Source organism: Mustelus asterias, chromosome 5 (genome assembly GCF_964213995.1).
Source record: "Mustelus asterias chromosome 5, sMusAst1.hap1.1, whole genome shotgun sequence".
Classification (NCBI taxonomy): Eukaryota; Metazoa; Chordata; class Chondrichthyes; order Carcharhiniformes; family Triakidae; genus Mustelus; species Mustelus asterias.
Window position 1 is genome coordinate 73,693,106 of NC_135805.1, and position 19,397 is coordinate 73,712,502.

The 19,397-nt window shown below is 40.4% G+C and overlaps 1 protein-coding gene across 1 annotated transcript in view; it reads left to right on the forward strand.

Annotated features, from left to right (window-relative positions):
* Positions 1-19,397, forward strand: part of rnf217 (ring finger protein 217) — a 112,141-nt gene that overhangs the window by 73,487 nt on the left and 19,257 nt on the right. The window contains exons 4-5 of the mRNA XM_078212809.1: positions 6,401-6,602; positions 17,137-17,208. Of these exons, the coding sequence (XP_078068935.1) occupies positions 6,401-6,602; positions 17,137-17,208 (274 nt within the window). The remainder of the gene's footprint in view (positions 1-6,400; positions 6,603-17,136; positions 17,209-19,397) is intronic.

Below are 19,397 nucleotides of genomic sequence, written 5' to 3' on the forward strand. Positions count from 1 at the left end.
TACCTTTGCTCATCTGACTTTTCCTATTTATATGGAGATTAAAATCTCCCATGATTATCGCCGTGCCTTTCTGACAAGCTCCGATTATTTCTTCCTTTTATGATTCCTCCAATCATATGGTTATTAATAGAAAGCTTGTACACAACTCTCATTAGCGACTTCTTCTTACCTTTACCAGTTCTCATCTCTACCCAAACCATTTCCATATCCTGGTTTCCTGAACTTAAGTCATCCTGCTATATTGGGTGACACCAAAATTAGCTAACATCTTTTCCTCTCTTCCTGTCCTAAATATATTGTACCCTTCAATATTCCGATCTTAAACCACGTCCTCCTGCAACCATGTCTCTATAATGGCTATCAAATTGTTTACCATGGATCCGCCCCTTGGACTTTTTCTCTTGCCTGTTGGAATGTATCTATTCTGTGTATGATTCCTCATACTCATTTCTGTGTCTGCTCTCAGTTCATCTGCTTTGTTTTGAATGTTTTTTGCATTCTAATACAGAGCCTTTTACCCTTTTGTTAACATCTAATCTCATCTGTTAATTTACTGTTAGATTTGTACTCTCTCTATTCCTTTCCTGTCATTGTCTGTTTTTCATTTCCCATTGTTAGAGTCCTGGACCAGATCCCCAAGGCAAATTATGATGCCAAACTAAACCCCAACAATTTTTCTATTTTGACATAAACGTGAGGAAAGGATGCTTTGCTGCAGGAATGCTTCAATTGATTAAGATGGGATTGTTTATAGTAAAACAAACTCTATTTAAGAACACTGTTTAAATATAACTCTAACAAATAAAGCAACTTGACTATTAACAGTTGAACAATATTTAAAAATGAAAAGGAAACAACTTTAATTTCTAATTTATCACTGTTCCAGTTCCAAATAAACAATATTCCTCTTAGACTTAAAGGCCACATTAAATATAGTTAACAACCACAAATATACTTGCTATTAAGTGAATATTTTTCGTCGGTATTCACGCTGGAGAGGGACAGTGTTGTTGAGGGGAGTACTGAGATGCAGGCTGTTGGACTGGATGGGATTGAGGTTCATAAGGATGAGGTGTTAGCAATTCTGGAAAGGGTAAAAATAGATAAGTCCCCTGGGCCGGATGGGATTTATCCTAGGATTCTCTGGGAGGCTAGAGAGGAGATTGCAGAGCCTTGGGCTTTGATCTTTGTGTCGTCATTGTCTACAGGAACAGTGTCAGAAGACTGGAGGATAGCAAATGTTGTCCCCTTGTTCAAGAAGGGGAGTAGGGACAACCCTGGTAATTATAGACCAGTGAGCCTTGCTTCTGTTGTGGGCAAAGTATTGGAAAGGATTGTAAGAGATAGGATTTATAATCACCTAGAAAGGAATAATTTAATTAGGGATAGTCAGCATGGTTTTGTGAAGGGTAGGTCATGCCTCACAAACCTTATTGAGTTCTTTGAGAAGGTGACCAAAGAGGTGGATGAGGGTAAAGCAGTTGATGTGGTGTATATGGATTTCAGCAAAGCGTTTGATAAGGTTCCCGATGGTAAGCTTTTGCAGAAAATACGGACACATGGGATTGAGGGTGGATCAGGAATTGGCTAGCTGTAAGTAGAGGGTGGTGGTTGATGGGAAATATTCATCCTGGAGTTCAGTTACTAGTGGTGTACCGCAAGGATCTGTTTTGGGGCCACTGCTGTTTGTCATTTTTATTAATGACCTGGATGAGGGTGTGGAAGGATGGATTAGTAAATTTGCGGGTGACACTAAAGTCGGTGGAGTTGTAGACAGTGCGGAGGGAAGTGGCAGGTTACAGAGGGACATAGATAAGCTGCAGAGCTGGGCTGAGAGGTGGCAAATGGAGTTTAATGTGGAAAAGTGTGAGGTGATTCACTTTGGAAGGAGTAACAGGAATACAGAGTACTGGGCTAATGGTAAGATACTTGGTAGTGTGGATGAACAGAGGGATCTGGGTGTCCATGTGCATAGATCCCTGAAAGTTGGCACCCAGGTTGATAGGGCTGTTAAGAAGGCGTACGGTGTGTTAATTTTTATTGGTAGAGGGATTGAGTTTCGGAGCCAGGAGGTCATGCTGCAACTGTACAAAACTCTGGTGCGGCTGCATTTGGAGTATTGCGTACAGTTCTGGTCGCCGTATAATAGGAAAGATGTGGAAATGTTGGGAAGGGTGCAGAGGAGATTTACCAGGATGTTGCCTGGTATGGTGGGAAAATCGTATGAGGAAAGGCTGAGGGGTTTGAAGTTGTTTTCGTTAGAGAGAAGAAGGTTAAGAGGTGACTTAATAGAGGCATACAAGATGATCAGAGGATTAGATAGGGTGGATAGTGAGAGCCTTTTTCCTCGGATGGTGATAGCTGGCACGAGGGGACATAGCTTTAAATTGAGGTGTGAGAGATATAGGACAGATGTTACTCAGATGTTATTCAGAGTAGTAAGGGCGTGGAATGCCCTGCCTGCAGCAGTAGTGGACTCATCACCATTAAGAGCATTCAAATGGTTATTGGATAAACATATGGATGATATTGGAATAGTGTAGATTAGAGGGGCTTTAGATTGATTCCACTGGTCGGCGCAACATTGAGGGCCGAAGGGCCTGTACTGCGCTGTAATGTTCTATGTTCTATTGTTTGTGTAGACAGCCTTGGAGTTTTCAGAGAGATACAGAACTTTGAAAATCCATCAAAATTCTCCTAACTTCAACCAGAACAGCCAAACTCCAACTCCTTTCTACAAAAGATTTTCTTCTACACCCACAAATCACACCATCACATTACACTGTAAACACTCTAATTGGAAATCCCATGGGAACTTAAGTAAACAAAAGTCCATTAACTCTACTTAACCACATGCAGGGTTGAAATGAGTAATTATCCTGCTTTCCCAAAATCTGAGCTCCGTCCCTTCAGACATACCTGTAACATAAAGCTAAATTTTAAAACATTCCCCTTAAACACAAAAAAGCAATATATATATATATATATATATATATATCCATATCAATTGCACTACTATCATCATCGCATAATAATACCTTTCTCTTTTGCCGTGTCTCTATTCGTTTGAGATACCACATCTTCCCAAACTTGATCCCTTGTCCCCACTATCTAGTTTTAAATCCTCTCTACTTCCCAAGTTATGTGGCTCACAAAAACACCACTCTCAGCACAGTTCAGGTGTCGACGTCCCAAAGGTACTGATCCACTTTCCCCAGTATTGGTATCTGTACTCTACAAACTGGAACCTACTTCTCCCACACCAATCTTTGAACCATGTCGTCTTCTCCTTTTAATCTGATTTGCCCAATACCAGTTTGCAAGTGACTCAGCTAATAATCCAAAGACTATGACCATTTGAGATTCTGTTTCTTAATTTGTTATCTCATTCCTCATACTGGTCCTGCTCATGTCATTGGTACCTATATAGACCATGATGAATGAATGGGTCCTTCCCCCTCCGACTGCAAGTTCCTTTCCAGCCCCAAGCAGATGTCCCAGTCCCTGGTCCTGGTCAGGCAATACGGCTGTCTGAACTCTCATCCTTTGCTGCAGAGAATGGTGTCAATCCTTCTGACTATACTGGCCCCTACTACCAATACATTATTTGTAACTTCCCCTGCTTGAATGGTTTCCTATACCACGTTGCCATGGCCGGTTAGCTCATTCACCCTGCAGTACCACCCATTCAAGCATTCTCTAAAAACCTCAAATCTGTTGGACAATTGCAAGGGCTGGGACTCCTGCCCTCTGGGCCCCCTTACCTGCCTCACACTTGCAGTCTCACAATCCTAAACATGACTACTGACCAAATCAGAAGACCCTATTCTAAGGTGTGTGACCACTTCCTGGAATAAAATGTCCAGATAACTTCCCCTCACTAATGTGCAACAATGTCTGTAGCTTGGCCTCCGGCTCAATAGCTCGGAGCCTAATTTCCTGCAGCCGCAAACGCACAGATGTGTTTGTCTTGGATCACACTGGTATCCAGAACCTCCCACATCCTGCAATTGCAGCACATCACCTGCCTTGCCATTTCTAATGTGTGTTAATTAATTAATAATTGCTAATTAATTTATAATTAGTAAGGCCTACACCTCTCAATAGGTTTTGGCACTGCCAGTAAACTTTACAATACTGGTAAAACAATAGAGAACTGATAAAAGTCTGCACCAATGTGGAAATCAAATACTACAGTCATAGAGGTTTACATCATGGAAACAGGCCCTTTGGCCCAACTTGTCCATGCCGCCCATGCCATGAAGGCTGAAATAAGTACAAGAAAAGGCACCTCCTCCCTGCCCTTCACCGAACCTTGTACTTTACTTTTTTCAGTAAACCCTACTTAAAGCACCTATTTCCCCCCGTGCACCAAATTTCCAAATATATTCACTTTGCCTCTGTCTCACTCGGGCCAAAGTCTCCCCTCACTAACTGTGCACCTCTTACTATACCATAAATGCACAGTAGCTACTGTGTGTACCATCTACAAGATGATACACACTGACATGGCACTGATACTTGACATTCAAAGGCATTGCCATTGCTAAATTTCCTAATACTAACATCCTGGGGGTTACCATTGACCAGACACTGAACTGGACTAACCATATAAACACTGTGGCGACAAGAGCAGGTCAGAGGTTCAGAATCCTGTGGCGAGTAACTCTCCTCCTGACTCAGCAAAATCTGTCCACCATCTACAAGGCATAAGTCAGGAGTGTGATGGAATAATCTCCACTTGCATGGATGAGTGCAGCTCCAACATCACTCAAGAAGCTTGACACAATTGAGGGCAAAGCAGTCCACATAATTAGACTCCTTCCACAAACATTCACACTCCACCACCAACGAACAGTGGCAACAGTATGTACCATCTACAAAATAACTGCAGCAACTCACCAGGGCTCAGTCAGCACCTTCCAAACCCATGACTGCTACCATCTAGAAGAACAAGCACAGCAGACACGTGGGAACATCATCACCAGGAAGTTCCCCTCCAAATCATTCACCATCTTCTAACTCAAATATATTGCCATTCCTTCACTCTCACTGGGTCAAAATCCTGGAACTCCCTAACAGTAATGTGGGTATACTTGCACCACATGGATTGCAGCAGTTCCAGAAGGCTGCTCACTACCAGCTTCAAGGGCAATTAGGGATGGGCAATTAATCTTGGCCTAGCCGGTGCCACCCACATCCCATAAATGAATAAACAAAAAATGCACTACAGTAATTCACCAAGCTTCTCGTCAGCACTGTCCAAACCTGTGACTTCTACCAAGAACAAGGGCAGCAGGCACATAGAAAAACAACCACCTGCAAGTTCCCCTCCAATTAATATGCCGTCCTGCCTTGGAACTTGTATCTTTGTTTCTTCACTGTCGCTGAGTCAAGATCCTGGAATTCTCTCGCTGGCAGCACCTTCGGTGTACCTACACCACATGGAATTCCAGCGCTTCAGTAAGAGGCTCACCACCATCTTCTCGAGGGAAATTGGAAATGAGCAACAAATGCGGGTCTTGCCAGTGGCGCTGACATCCAAGAACTTGTATTAAAAAGAAACTGTACTACAGGTGTGGCTCGCCAAAGCACTGTACAATTGCAGCTAGATTTCCATTCTCCAACCACCTTTCAATAAAAGGTAACATACCCAATACCTTCCTAATTATTTGCTGCATCTGGATGTAAACTTTATGTTTCATATCAGAAAACAGCCAGAGCCCCTCTGAACGCCTACATTTAATAATTTCTCATCCTTTAAAAATATTCTGATTTCCTATTTTCCTATAAAAATGGATAACATTAAATTTCTCCGCGTTATACTCCATTTGCTGCCATCTTTCCCACTCGCATAAGTAGTTTAGAATCTTTTTCAGACTGTTGTTTCCTCTTCAAATTTAAAGGATAAGTAAAGCACTTTTCTGAGTAAAACTGCAGCCAAAGTGAAGACTTCTCCTTACCCCACCCTCCCGACCGCCCCACCCTCCCGACCGCCCCCCCCCCCCCCCCCCAATTTCATACCTTAATATGTTGCACATTTACAGTCCTGAGCGATGATTTAGAGCACCCTTATTAATTTATTTAAAGCTGCACTCCCTCAGTAAGCTTGCTTACCACCAGCTGTCCTTTGGCTGCTGAATGAAACACTTTTACCTGTTTAGCAGAGCCATCTCTCTTGGAGATATTGCTGCATGCATCCAAAATCTTTCAGTGGTATAGGGAGAGATTTTAAAGTTGCTTGTCCAACTCTAATGGCTTTAATAAACTGACCAAACTGATGCGTTACATGGATTTGAGAGCTGTAGACATATAGTCTAACTCCTTAAACAGGTTTCTATGATTCTTGTTTAAAATTGTGCCCTAATGCATGCTGCTAATTTTTTTTTTGCAATAAAAGATTCATATCCAGAGGACAGAAGGCTGCGATCACATGAACTGCTCGCAGTGCAACACTAACTTTTGCTACCGTTGTGGGGAAATGTATCGGCAGCTTCGTTTCTTTGGTGACCATACTTCAAACCTCAGTATTTTTGGATGCAAGTATCGCTACCTCCCTGACAGGCCACATTTACGAAGATTAGTCCGGGGTTCTGTGTGCGGTAAGCAAAAAATCTTAATTGTTTTAGGCTCTAGAGAAAGGGAAGGAAATTTCCTTTCTGTATTTAGTACATCTTTAAAAATAAATCGTAAACTCAATCTTTTAGGTTTAGATTTTGTTCTAAGGGCACTACTCCTGTAGTGCACAGTTAATCAATAGAACGTTAACCGAGGTTGCATCTTCTGATGCCAGCTCATTTTATATGATGTTCATTGGTATAATGCTAATCTGCCTAATCTGTCATGGTACATAATCTCATTGATTTGCTTCTTGTTGGAGTCTTGACTGGTACATCTTTCTCTTCTTTGGACATAGTCATTATTGAATGCTTAAACAATTGGCATGCAAGAGCATACTGATATTTACTATGACTTACTTGGAGTTCATCCTGTATAGGACTGAAGGAACTGTGGCAGCAAGTCACCTCCACTGCTCCCAGTCCAATACACTGAAACTCATAATCAATAAATACTTAGCAATGAACCACTGGTGGACAGATACTGTTATAAGGGGTGATTTTTCTTGAACAAAAGACAACACCAAGGATGCGAACAGTTTAGTTTAGTCTTGAACAATTGCCAGGGAAAGGGATAGCATCAGTGACTAGAGAACTGTGTTTGTAATGAGGAACTGAAGGCAATGGAACCTTCCCAGTTGAACTCTGTCATTTGGTGCCCAAGGGCTTGATGTAGGAGAGAGACAGTAGAATGGGATTGGGTCCCAAAATCTGATTGTGTCAGTTATTCTCTTCAAATTTATTTCTTAGTTCATAAATTATATTGTTATGAGTAATTTGTGTTGGAGTTTGCAACCTTGGTGTCACATTTAACCGTGAGGTGAGCTTCGATCCGCATATCCGTGCTATCACTAAGACTACCAATTTCCATGTATGTAACATAATCCACCATGACCCTGTCTCAGTTCATGGTGCTGAAACCCTCATCTATACCTTTATTACTTATAGACTTACTTATTCCAATGCATCTCTGGTTGGCCTACTAAATTCTATCCTCCCGTAAACTTGAGGTCATCCAAATATCAGACACCCTTGTATTTGCACCAAGCCCTATCCACCCATTCCTCCAGTGCTCGCTGACTGACATTGGCTCTTGGTTAAGCAATGCATTGATTTTTAAATTATCATCTGTGTTTTCAAATCATTTTGCACCCTCATACTCCCCATCTCTGTAATCTTCTTCAGCCCACAACCTTGCAAGATATCTGGGCTTCCCTAATTCTGGCTCATCGAGTATCCCTGATTTTAAAGATCGATCTTTGATGGCCTTCAGCTACCTTGGTCCAAAGTTCTGAAATTCTCTCCCTATCACTCTTTCTTTCCTTTAAAGAATCTCCTTAAAGCATACCTCCTTGATCAAGCTTTTATCCACCTGCCCTAAGAACAACTTATGTAGCTCAGTGTCAAATTTTGTTTTACAGTACTCCTGTGAAACACCATGAATTGTTTTATTATGATAAAGGTGCTATATAAATCCAAGCTGTTATTGTTATAAAAAGTCAGGTGTTTATTGACGTTGATTAATTGGATTTGTTGGTATAGTCCTGTAAAGCCTAAACTCTTGATAAGGGAAAATAAATAAATACACCATTTGGTTGTGGGGTAATTTAATAGAAAAACATTCACAATATTTAATTATTGGACTGTGCCTTAGCTCAATTAATTTTGCACTACCTGTAAACATAAAATACAGACTGTATGTAGGTATGTAAATGTCTGGGATTTCATTCTAATCTTGTTCGGTGTTTTTTTTTTGTTTTTATACTTTTCCAATTCAATCAAATCAAGTCCAATTCCGAGTCTCAACAAGTTGAGACATTTCCGATCCAGGCTGACAAGACAGGGCATGCAATCCTCTACCCTGTCTTGGGCCTGATCTACATGAGCCAAGCTGATTGGAGTAGGTGGAGATTTCCTCCTCCAAGGCTTGATCTCATTTGCATCTTAGCCAAAAGGCCGAAATGCCGCTTTTAAAAACTGCTTCATATGAAAATGAAGCTTAAATGCAACCCAATGACCTCAACCAAGTGCAGCATCCGCATAACTACACTTGATCTTAGCCAAAAGTGTTGAGTTACTGAAACAAGGTTTTTGCTAATTCTGCAGATGCAATTTATAGAGAACTTGATCATTTATATCTTTTCTGCTAGCCTTGAGTATTTTGTATATCTAAGTGAACACATGAGTTGGAACTAATAGTAGAAGCCATGTAATTTTGATAAACTAAAAATATATTTTATGTCATTGAAAGCAATAATCTATTATAAGCCAGCACTGCTGCTGTGTTTGTTTTGCTGCAAAGCGATTTCAGATGCATTAAAGAGGTAGTACAAGTGTAGTGTTAACAGCAACGCACCAAGAAAACACATGCTGAATATAATGATGCAGTGTTTTTTCAGTGAGGCCTTAACGTGCCCGCAGCATGACCAACTTCTGTACCTCAAATTGCTCATCTGAAAATTGATCAAAATCAATGAACTATCAACTAGTCAGCCTGTGCTAAGCACTTTACATAACACCAGGATACTGGAGATTTGATTTCCCCTCATAGTCCATTTCAGCCATCAGATATATAACCTAACCTGACCTTAGCAACAGTCATATGTGAAGAGGCTGGAGCTCAGCAACAACACAGTCTAAGGCCAGTGTCAGCTCCTGGAATCAGATGTACATCCAAAAAGCAGCATGCAGATGACATTGTCAGTGAAAAGCGCTCTGCATTTGCAGTTTTCATAGAGTAGTTACAACACAGAGGGGGACTATTTGGCTAACTGTGTCAGTGTTGGCACTCTGAAGAAGAAATTCATCTAGTGCCACTCCCTGTTTTTTGTTCCCTCGCAATCCTGCAAATTTTTCCCTTTCACAGAGTGATCCAATTCCATTCTTAAAAATCTCTATTGACTGTTTCTCTACCACACTCCAAGGCAGTGCATCCTAGATAATAATAATCATTCACTGCATGGAAAATTTATTTCTCACGTAGCGATTGCTTCTTTCGTCTATTAGCTTAAATCTATCCCCTCTGGTACTTGATCCTTTTAACATTGAGCGCTTTCTCCCTATGCACCCTATCCAGATCCTTTATGATTTTGAATACCTCCATAAAATCTCCTGTCAACCTTCACTTCTCCAATCTTTCCGCTTGACTGGCTCAAGATATGAGGAATTCATTCTTGTGAATCTTTTCATAGGATCAATCATAGAAACCCTACAGTGTAGAAAGAGGCCATTCGGCCCATCGAGTCTACACCGACCACAATCCCACCCAGGCCCTACCCCCATATCCCTACATATTTACCCGCTAATCCCTCTAACCTACGCATCTCAAGACACTAAGGGGCAATTTTAGCACAGCCAATCAACCTAACCCGCACATCTTTGGACTGCACCCACTCTGATACCTTCATGTCCTCTTCGTAGTGTGGTTCTCAGAACGAGACACAATAATCCATTTGAAACTGAATCAGTGTTTTATACAATTTCAACCTAACTTCCTATTGGTAATGCCAAGGTTGCCATTTGCTTTATTAACCATTCTCTCAACCTGCCATCTTCAATGATTTTATGCACATATACACCCAGGTACCTCTGCTCTGGTACCCTCTTTAGAATCGTACCCTACTCTTTATTTTATATTGTCTCTCTGCATTCTTCCTACCAAAATGAAATATCTCTCACTTCTCTGCATTAAATTTCATCTGCCACTGTCCACTCATTCCACCAACATATCTATGTTCCTTCTGGGTTCTACACTATCCTCCTCATGGTTCACTATACTTCAAATATCTGCAAATTTTGAAATTGTGCCCTGTACACCAAGGTCCAGGCCAATGATATACATCAGGAAGAGCAGTGTCCTTCCTTGTGCCCAAAAAAACACTGTTCACTAGCTACTCTGTTCCCTGTCGCTGCCACTGCCAATTTGGTATCCATGTTTTTCTTTTACTTCATGAGCTCTAACTTTGATCCCAAGCTTGTTATATGGCACTTCACCAAATGCCTTTTGGAAGTCCATGTAAACCACATCAGTAGCATTACCTTCATCAACCCTCTCTATCATCTCATCAAAAAGTTCCAGCAAATTAGTTAAACATGATTTGCCCGTAACAAATCCATGATGGCTTTCCTTGCCCAAGTTGCTATTAATTTTGTTCCAAATTATTGTGTAAAAGCTTTCCCACACCAAGGTTAAACTGACCTGTAATTGCTGGATTTATCCTTGATCCCCTTTTTTTGAGCAAAGGTGTAATATTTGCAGTTCTCCCTGAGTCTAAGAAAGATTGAAAAATTATGTCCAGTGCCTCTGTAATTTCCACTTCCTTCCTTCAGTATTGTTAGATGCATTGCATCTAGTCGTGGAGTCGCATGTAGGCCAGACCAGGTGAGGATGACAAATTAGTGAACCAGATGGATTTTTAATGACAATTGACAATTGTTTTAAGATAATATTAGACTTTTAGTTCCAGATTTTTATTGAATTCAAATTTCACATCCTGCCATAATGGGATTTGAACCCAAGTCCCCGGAACATTATCTCGAGTCTCTGGATTGCTCGTCTAGTGACAATATCACTATGCCATTCCATCCTGTGACTGTCTCCACGCTGTTCCTGGGGGTGGTGGGCCTGGAACAAAAATCCAACAAGTCGAGGCACTTTCTCCCTACTCTCCATGCCCGATTCGAGAGCAAAACAGCTCCTTCCAATATCCCTTCCTGCCCTTCTTTGATCCAGGTCTCTCATCACCGCAGGATCATATTTCCACATGGCTATCTGCACCTGGAACTCAGCAATCTTATTCACTACAAACTGCACATTCACATGCATGCACTGTAACCCCCATTTAGACTTCATTACTTTTCCTCTTGTGCTGAACCCACCTAATACTGTACCTTACTATTTCCTACTTTGATACAATATGTCTCTCCCAATATTCGTTGCAACTTTTGTGTTTAGTATTATGTTCTAGTTCCCATACCTCTGCCAAGATAGCTTAAAGCCTCCCCAATTGCACTAGCAAGGAAATTGATCCTGGATCAATTTAGGTGCAACAACAGTCCTGTACAATTTACATCTCCTGAAAAACTGACCCTAATGCCCCAGGAATCCAAAACTCTCCTCTCTTCACCTTTGCCCCAGCCACACATTCAACTGCTCTATCCTCCAATTTACATACTCGCTTGTGCATAGTACCAGCTCCAGAGATTATTACTTTTGTGGTCCTGATTGCTAATTTCCTACCTAGCTCCCTAAATTCTGACTGCAGCATCTCTAGCTTCTTTCTACCTATGTCATTGCTACCATGTGGATCACAACTGCTAGCACCCCTCTGAGTACTCTAAAAGCTGTTTGATGACCTTCTTGGCCCTAGCACCAGGGAGGCAAGATACCACCCTGGACTTAGGCCTGCGGCTACAGAAACATCTGTCTGTTTTCTTTTCTTCATAGTACTTGCAACACTGGCTGGTCCAGGCATTGACACTGTGATCTTCCAAGTTCTGGGAAGGTTCATTCACTCTGTTCAGCACTTTTTAGTGTTATTGTGTCATCCACTGCATATCTGCATGTGTCCAATTCACCAGTAGTTAGCAAAAACAGGAGAGGCAGATCAGTTTTACCAGTCATTTGGCAATATAAGGTCTCAATGATTGCATTCACATGAACATTCGTGTGCCTGCTGTCAGTATCCTCCCTTTTATCAACAGAAAATATTTCTGCACTCAACAGTCAGATGCATGTGACTGCTGGCAAAAGAATGTGTAAGTTGATGCTCAGTATCTAGGGAATTCTAACAATGCACATAACTTGAGGAAATTAACAGCTCCCTCAATGTTCAAGAGGAAAGATAGAATAAAGGCAAAATACTGTAGGTGCTGGAATGTGAAACAAAAACAGAAAATGCATCTGTGTAGAGAGAATAGAGCCAATGTTTTGAGTCCCGAAAGGTTGGCTCTATTCTCTCTCCACTATGAGATGCTGTCAGACCTGCTGAAGTTCTTCAGCATTTTCTGTTTTTGGAAAGATGGAATGCTAGGTTGGCTTCTGGGTGATATGAATTATAAACATGGGTTACTGTTTTCGCTAAGCTCCTCAGCAAGAAAGAATCTTGCTCTTTCTTGTCGTGAATCATATTTGCTAACCAGAAATATATTGGGACAGGATTTTGGTCGACTAAGTTAATAATTACATTTAGGCCAACAGTGTTTTCTTTCTTGCATGACAACAGTTGTTACACTTCAAAAAGTACTGTAGTTAATTTGTTGTCAAGCACTTTGGCATGTCCTATGTTGTGAAAAGCACTATACAATTGCAAGTCTTTTTTTAAATTTGAGACAGAATATGCTGTGTTTCTGTGGTTCTGCTTAGAAAATAAAATCCTATAAGACTAGTAACAACAGGTCCCATGTGTGTTGACTGATCATGTTTTTTGGCTTAATAATTCTTCAAAACCGTGGTGGGAAATATGGGAAAGACTAAGCAAACAAGACAACCAAAAGGGATTTTGACATGATTCAATTACTCTTCAAAGTTTCCTCATCTCCTATCCTTCAAACCTCCTTTAAAACCTCCACAGAGCAACCAAAATCTGATTAACTGCTGTTCATTCTTTTCTTGTATGCTTCCAAAAAACAGTGACCACACTTCCAAAAGATAGGCAATACACTTTCATGAAATTAATCTCTTGTCAATCTAACGATTTTCTTTTGAGAGTGAGACAAAAGCGCTTGCTGGAGGTAAGCCAGTGGAATGTGTTTTTTGATATAGAAACTTAGAACCATAGAAAATTACAGCTCAGAAAAAGGCCCTTCGGCCCTTCTTGTCTGTGCTGGACCATTTTTTGCCTAGTCCCACTGACCTGCACTTGGACCATATCCCTCCACATCACTCTCATCCATGAACCCGTCCAAGTTTTTCTTAAATGTTAAAAGCATTTACCACTTTATCCGGCAGCTCATTCCACACTCCCACCACACTCTGCGTGAAGAAGCCCCCCCTAATATTCCCTTTAAACTTTTCTCCTTTCACCCTTAACCCATGCCCTCTGGTTTTTTTCTCCCCTAGCCTCAGTGGAAAAAGCCTGCTTGCATTCACTCTATCTCTCCCCATCAAAATCTTATACACCTCTATCAAATCTCCCCTCATTCTTCTACGCTCCAGGGAATAAAGTCCCAACCTATTCAATCTCTCTCTGTAACTCAGCTTCTCAAGTCCTGGCAACATCTTGTGAATCTTCTCTGCACTCTTTCAACCTTATTTACATCCTTCCTGTAACTAGGTGACCAAAACTGTACACAATTGTGAGATATTCCACTGAGATAATAAATTACTGGGGTTTCCCCACTTAGGTACTCTCATTTGCAAGGGAGAGCTGAAGAGGAAATCCTGGTTTTTCAGTCCATTAATATAAATGATATTTGTGTTTTCCAGACTAGTACCCCCTGTGAGTGCCACTCTTGAGCGGGAATGGTGAATATGCAATCCTGTCTTGTGTTCAGTGTGTCAGGTTTCCATGCAGCTTGCATCATTCGCTGTTTGAGGGCTGGCAGTAGGCTTCTACTTCCACACCTTCTGTAGCGCTGCACTAAGTTGGCAAAAAGTACATTAGAATTACCGGGGGTCTCCTACCCTCCAGTTTTTCCTCTGTGGTCATGAGAAATCCTATGAGCTGATGCTGTGTAGATTATTGCAATTTCCAGATGATGAAGTGCAAGAGGCCAAAGCTACTGAGGTTTCAGTTGCATTTACATTCATAATTTCTTTCTGAAAATGCAGAAATTGCAAAACAAATTCAAGGAGTTGAGCAAAGGTCCAGCATACTTTACCTGGCTAGGCTTTAATGTGTGATTACATGAAGGATTGCAGAATTTAACGAGTAAAACACCCATACAATTCAGCAAAAATGGATATCAGCTTAACTCTATTGATAGCACTGTTGTAGCTGAATCAGAAGATTATGGGTCTGAGCTGCTTCAGTGCAGTACTGAATTAACGTTGAACGGTTAGAGTTGCTGTCTTTTGGATAAAATGTTAATCTGAAGCAGTGTCCAGTTCGATGTTGAAGCTCTCTGCACATTTTTTTTAAAGGCAGGCTTTCCCCTCAATCAGCACAACCAAAATCCGATTAACTGGTTATCCATTCTTTTCTTGTATGCCTCCAAAAAACTGTGACTACATTTCCAAAAGATGAAATTAATCTCTTGCCAATCTAATGGTTTTATTTTGAGGATGAGACAAAAGAGCTTGCTGGAGGTAAGCCAGTGGATATGGTGTTTTTTTTGATACAGAAACTTGTAGCACGCAAGGAAGTACAAGCTCTTTGAAAGAACAGCCATGCTTGGTCTCAAGGCCTTGCTATGACCCCGCCTTTTGTCTGTAGCCCCATAGGTTCCTCATTCTAAAGTTACTCGTCAACTCTCTCTTTGAAAATGACTTTTGGACTCCTCTTCCGTCACCTTTTCAGGTAGAGCATTCAAGACGCTGACACTTCCTTTCTGAAGGGGAAAATTTTCCACAACTCCCCTCTTGATACTTTGCCAATTATTTTTAATCCATGACCCCTGGATCTAACTGTACTTGGATTTCAGTAAGCTGTTGAGATAGTTCTTCTGGAAAGGCTGGTACTAAAAATAAGGAAAGCGGGAAACATTGGAAATATGTTACAATGAATAAGTAAATGGTTGGCAGGAGGGATATAAACAGAAAATGCTGGAAGTACTTAGGTCAGGCAGCACCTCTAGAGAAAGAAAATAGAGTTCATGTTTCAGTTCGATGACCTTTCTAAAGAACTTGACAGCAGGATTTTGAATATGCTTAGGATTAGGCAGACGAGTGGCAGATCAAATGTGAAATATTTCACACGGACAATCTAAGAAAGGGCTTTTATTTAAGTGGAAAACAAAAGCATTCAGAGGGTCCTAATTAATTGATGGTATCTCAACAGGGCTCAGTGGCAGGGAATAAAGTAAATCAGTTCTTGTGATGTAGTAAATCAAATATTGAACTGAATATAGTGAGGTAATTCTGTCACTTTATAAATTATTTGCCTTGTGGTGATACTGTGCTATTGATATATTTTGTTTCTGTAGAGTGATTAAAGTTCAGTGTTTTTTCTCAAAGCACTTGGCATGTTTGGGGGGAACTCAGCAGATGCTGGGAAGTAGGATGATTGCTCATTTTAACCCTGGTGTGTTTACTTAGAATGTAGCTAATTGCTTTTGGTTTATAAGTAGTGAGGAAACCAGGGGTTTCTTTGATTGAAGTAATGGAAGGTGAGTTCGGTAGACAGTGTCATATAGTCATGTGATACTAGAAGTGGGTATGTTTGTAGCAGAGAATAGTTTTTTTCTGTGTTCAGTTACTGAAGGGGGCTGTTTAAAGATAGAAGCCTACAAACTGCTTTCTCTCCCTCCCTCTCTCTCTCTCCTTGAAAGGTCACTTGAAACCTTCACGGCTGTTACCACAATTTAAAGCAAGTATGCCTGAGTTTGCTAACTGTTTTTCAGTGAGGTTTGATTATGTGGGAAGACTGTTGCTTGCTTGGAACTGAAATAGTGATCATTTAGAAATTAGAATTGTTTCCTTTCATTTTAAGTATTGTTAAATACAAACAGAAAATGAAACCTTAAATTCACTAGGAAGGAAATAAAAACTGCAAAACACATGACCTGTCGACCAGTCTTCCTCTTAACAATGCAGGGTCATAAGAAATCCCAAAGTGAAAATAAACAAAACCCATTTAAGCCACTGAAGGAGTAATAAAAGGACTTCTAGCAGATGGCCCGGCAGCAATGAAATCAAAACTGCTTATAGCTGCAGTGAGCAGGATTTTTTTTTAATCTTAAAAGGTACATTAACATCTCAAATTGCCCAGGTTGAAATCCTGGTTGGCACTGAGTTAGTTAATAACAGTAACATTGGGTAGTTTGTTAGTCCTAATTGCTGTCCCACCACTGGGAAACGGATAAGTGAGGATTGAAAGAGCTTAGTCCCAATCCTCTCTCTCAACCTTTTCTCCCAAATGACCTGCAGAAACTTACCACCCAGGCTAACCTGTTTAAAAATAAATTGACTCAAGTATGGCATAGTGCGATGAGAAGAATAGAAGAGAAGAGATAAAGGATAAAATAAGAAATAGCACTGGCTTAATTTTGTGTAGGCAACTAAGAGGACATGCTTGCATTAATTCTTGCAGGTCCCACAGATGAAACATTCTCTTCCCTCTCCGGCACAATTTACAGAATACAGCTTTTTTTTAAAAAAGAGGCAGAAACCACTTTTCATATTTGAAATATCATTTTACTGCAGAGATTATGCAAGGTATATTTTAACTGCCACTATCTTTGATATATGAACTGAAATGTAATGCCAAGACCACTGTGCATTTGTGTGTGTGCACCCATGTTCTAATAGTATAGGTCCTTTGCAATTTTAAATAGGTTTGTGTCATATTTCTTGAGTGATCAAGGGAAGGAAGGATATGCCTTTACAAAAACTTTTCTAATGACTGTTCTTGTTTTACAGCTGGAAAGTTACTTATTGTTCCCTTGATGCTGGTGTTGGTGGTGGTACTAGGAGCCGTAACATTTGTAGTAGGTAAGGCATAGAGCTTTTATTTTGTAATTTTATTGATGCAGTTAATAAATTAATATTTTTATAAATTATCTGGAAGTTGATTGAAACACTTTGAGTTCAGATCAGAGATTTTGTGACAATTATTGTAACAATAATTATTGTGCAAGTTCAATGTGTTTCACTCACTCATTTATTCATTTCAGGACACTTATCAGCTTTATGGTTTCTGAATTGGAGATTATTATTGTTATTTAGACATTTGTGGAAGTTGTTGTTGCAAATGCTTATTAAGCAGCATTTTGGTAGTTTCGAAAGGTGCAAACGGAACTCGGAAAGAAATTTTGTCTGGGCCCATTTCAGTATGTGGCAAAACAGGCTGCTGATATCCTAAATTTGAGCCTTAACCATATCTATGTTTTTGACTTGAACCACTGGCACCTCCACAGAGGGCCCAAATCATGAGTAGATTGTCTGTTACACCTAGAAATATGCCTGTTACACCCAGAAAATGTCCAGAACGCATTAAAATTTGTACCCCTCTGTGTCCAGACAATTAAAGGATGATGTATTGCTCTGAAAGTAATGTCATTTCAATTGAATAAAATGCCAAGTCATCATTAGATAACATACTGCCTTTATGTTTTGTTAATACTGGTGAGGAGGTTGGTGATATTATTTTGAACAATTACTGGTTTATCCTGTCCTTATTTATGTTTTCCTTAAAACTATTCTACATATTTTGTGAAAGCTTGAACAATATTTCCACTGTAAACCACGGGTAACTGCATAGCAGATATTGAAGATATCGATTTAATTCTTGCATTTGGGCATGATTTGGGACCCAAGCCTTTGTTTTATGACACCAGGAACTTTGTATAGCCAGGCTTCAATAAAACCCAATTCTTTTTTTTTAAAAAGAGACAGAAAAATGGGAAGAAGTGGCATTGATTCCTTAATGTTTTCACAACCAACACTAGTTTTGGAGTAAGTGCAAACAGGAAATTCTAAGGTTTAAGGAGTGACTTCCTGCTATTAACAGCAAGTTTCAAGTCTGATCGTGTTTTAAAAGGAGTTTTTTTTTAAATGATAGACTTCATGGCCTACATCACCAGAATGGCTTGTTTTCTCAATTTGTAGTCAATTATGGAAATCTAAACCAGAGAACAAAGGTATCAGTAAACAATAGCATCGTGTATGGGCTTGACTGAGAGAAATTAAAAGAGCAAAACGAAGTAGTGTTGACTTCCTCCTATCTTTTAGCTTACTCTCTCCACAACTAGCCATTAAACTAGTGGGAATGCAGATGACTGAGCTGCTTCAATATTTTTTGTCTGTGCTGTATTTACAGTATTGCTGTAAGTGTGATAGTAATGGTGTCAGGTTTTTGTTATGCCTCTGTCAGAAAAATGAGGTGGGACTGTTCACTGATGATTGCTGTGTTCAGTTCCACTTATAATTCCTCAAGTAACATAACAGTCTGTGCCTGCATGCAGCAAAATCTGGTCAACATTCAGGCTTGGGCTAAGTGGAAAGTAACATCTATGACTCCTATGTACCAAGCAATGACCAAGTTGAACAAACAAGAGCCTTTTTAAAACTATGATGGGATGTGAGCATCGCTGGCTGGGTCAGCATTTCTTGCCCATCCCTAATTGGCGTTGAGAAGATTTCACCACCTTAAATCATTGCAGTCCGTACAGTGTCGGTAACACCCACAATGCTGTTTGAGGCAGAATGCCAGGTTTTAACCCAGTGACGATGAAGGAACGGTGATACAGTTCCTAGTTAGGATTATGTGTGGCTTGGAGGTGATGAGGTGCCACTGCCTTTACCCTTCCAGGAGGTAGATGTTGTGTATTTGTGGGGTGTTGTAAAAGAAGCCTTAACGAGTTGCTGCAGTACACCTTGTAGATGGTACATACTGCTGCCATTGTGTGCCAGTTGTGAATCGGATGCCAATCAAATAGGTTGCTTTGCTCTTGAATATTAAATCTGCATTCAGCCATCCAGTAAGGAGTATTCCATCACCACTCCTGACTTGTGTCTTATGGAAAGGCTCTGGGAAATTGAGAGGCAAGTTACTGGATGTAGCATACCCAACTTCCTACCTGCTCTTTTAGTCACAGCATTTTGTGTGGCCGCTCCAGTCAAGTTTTCAAGTCAACAAGTACCTTGATGTTGATGATGTTGGGGGATTCATCAATGGTAAT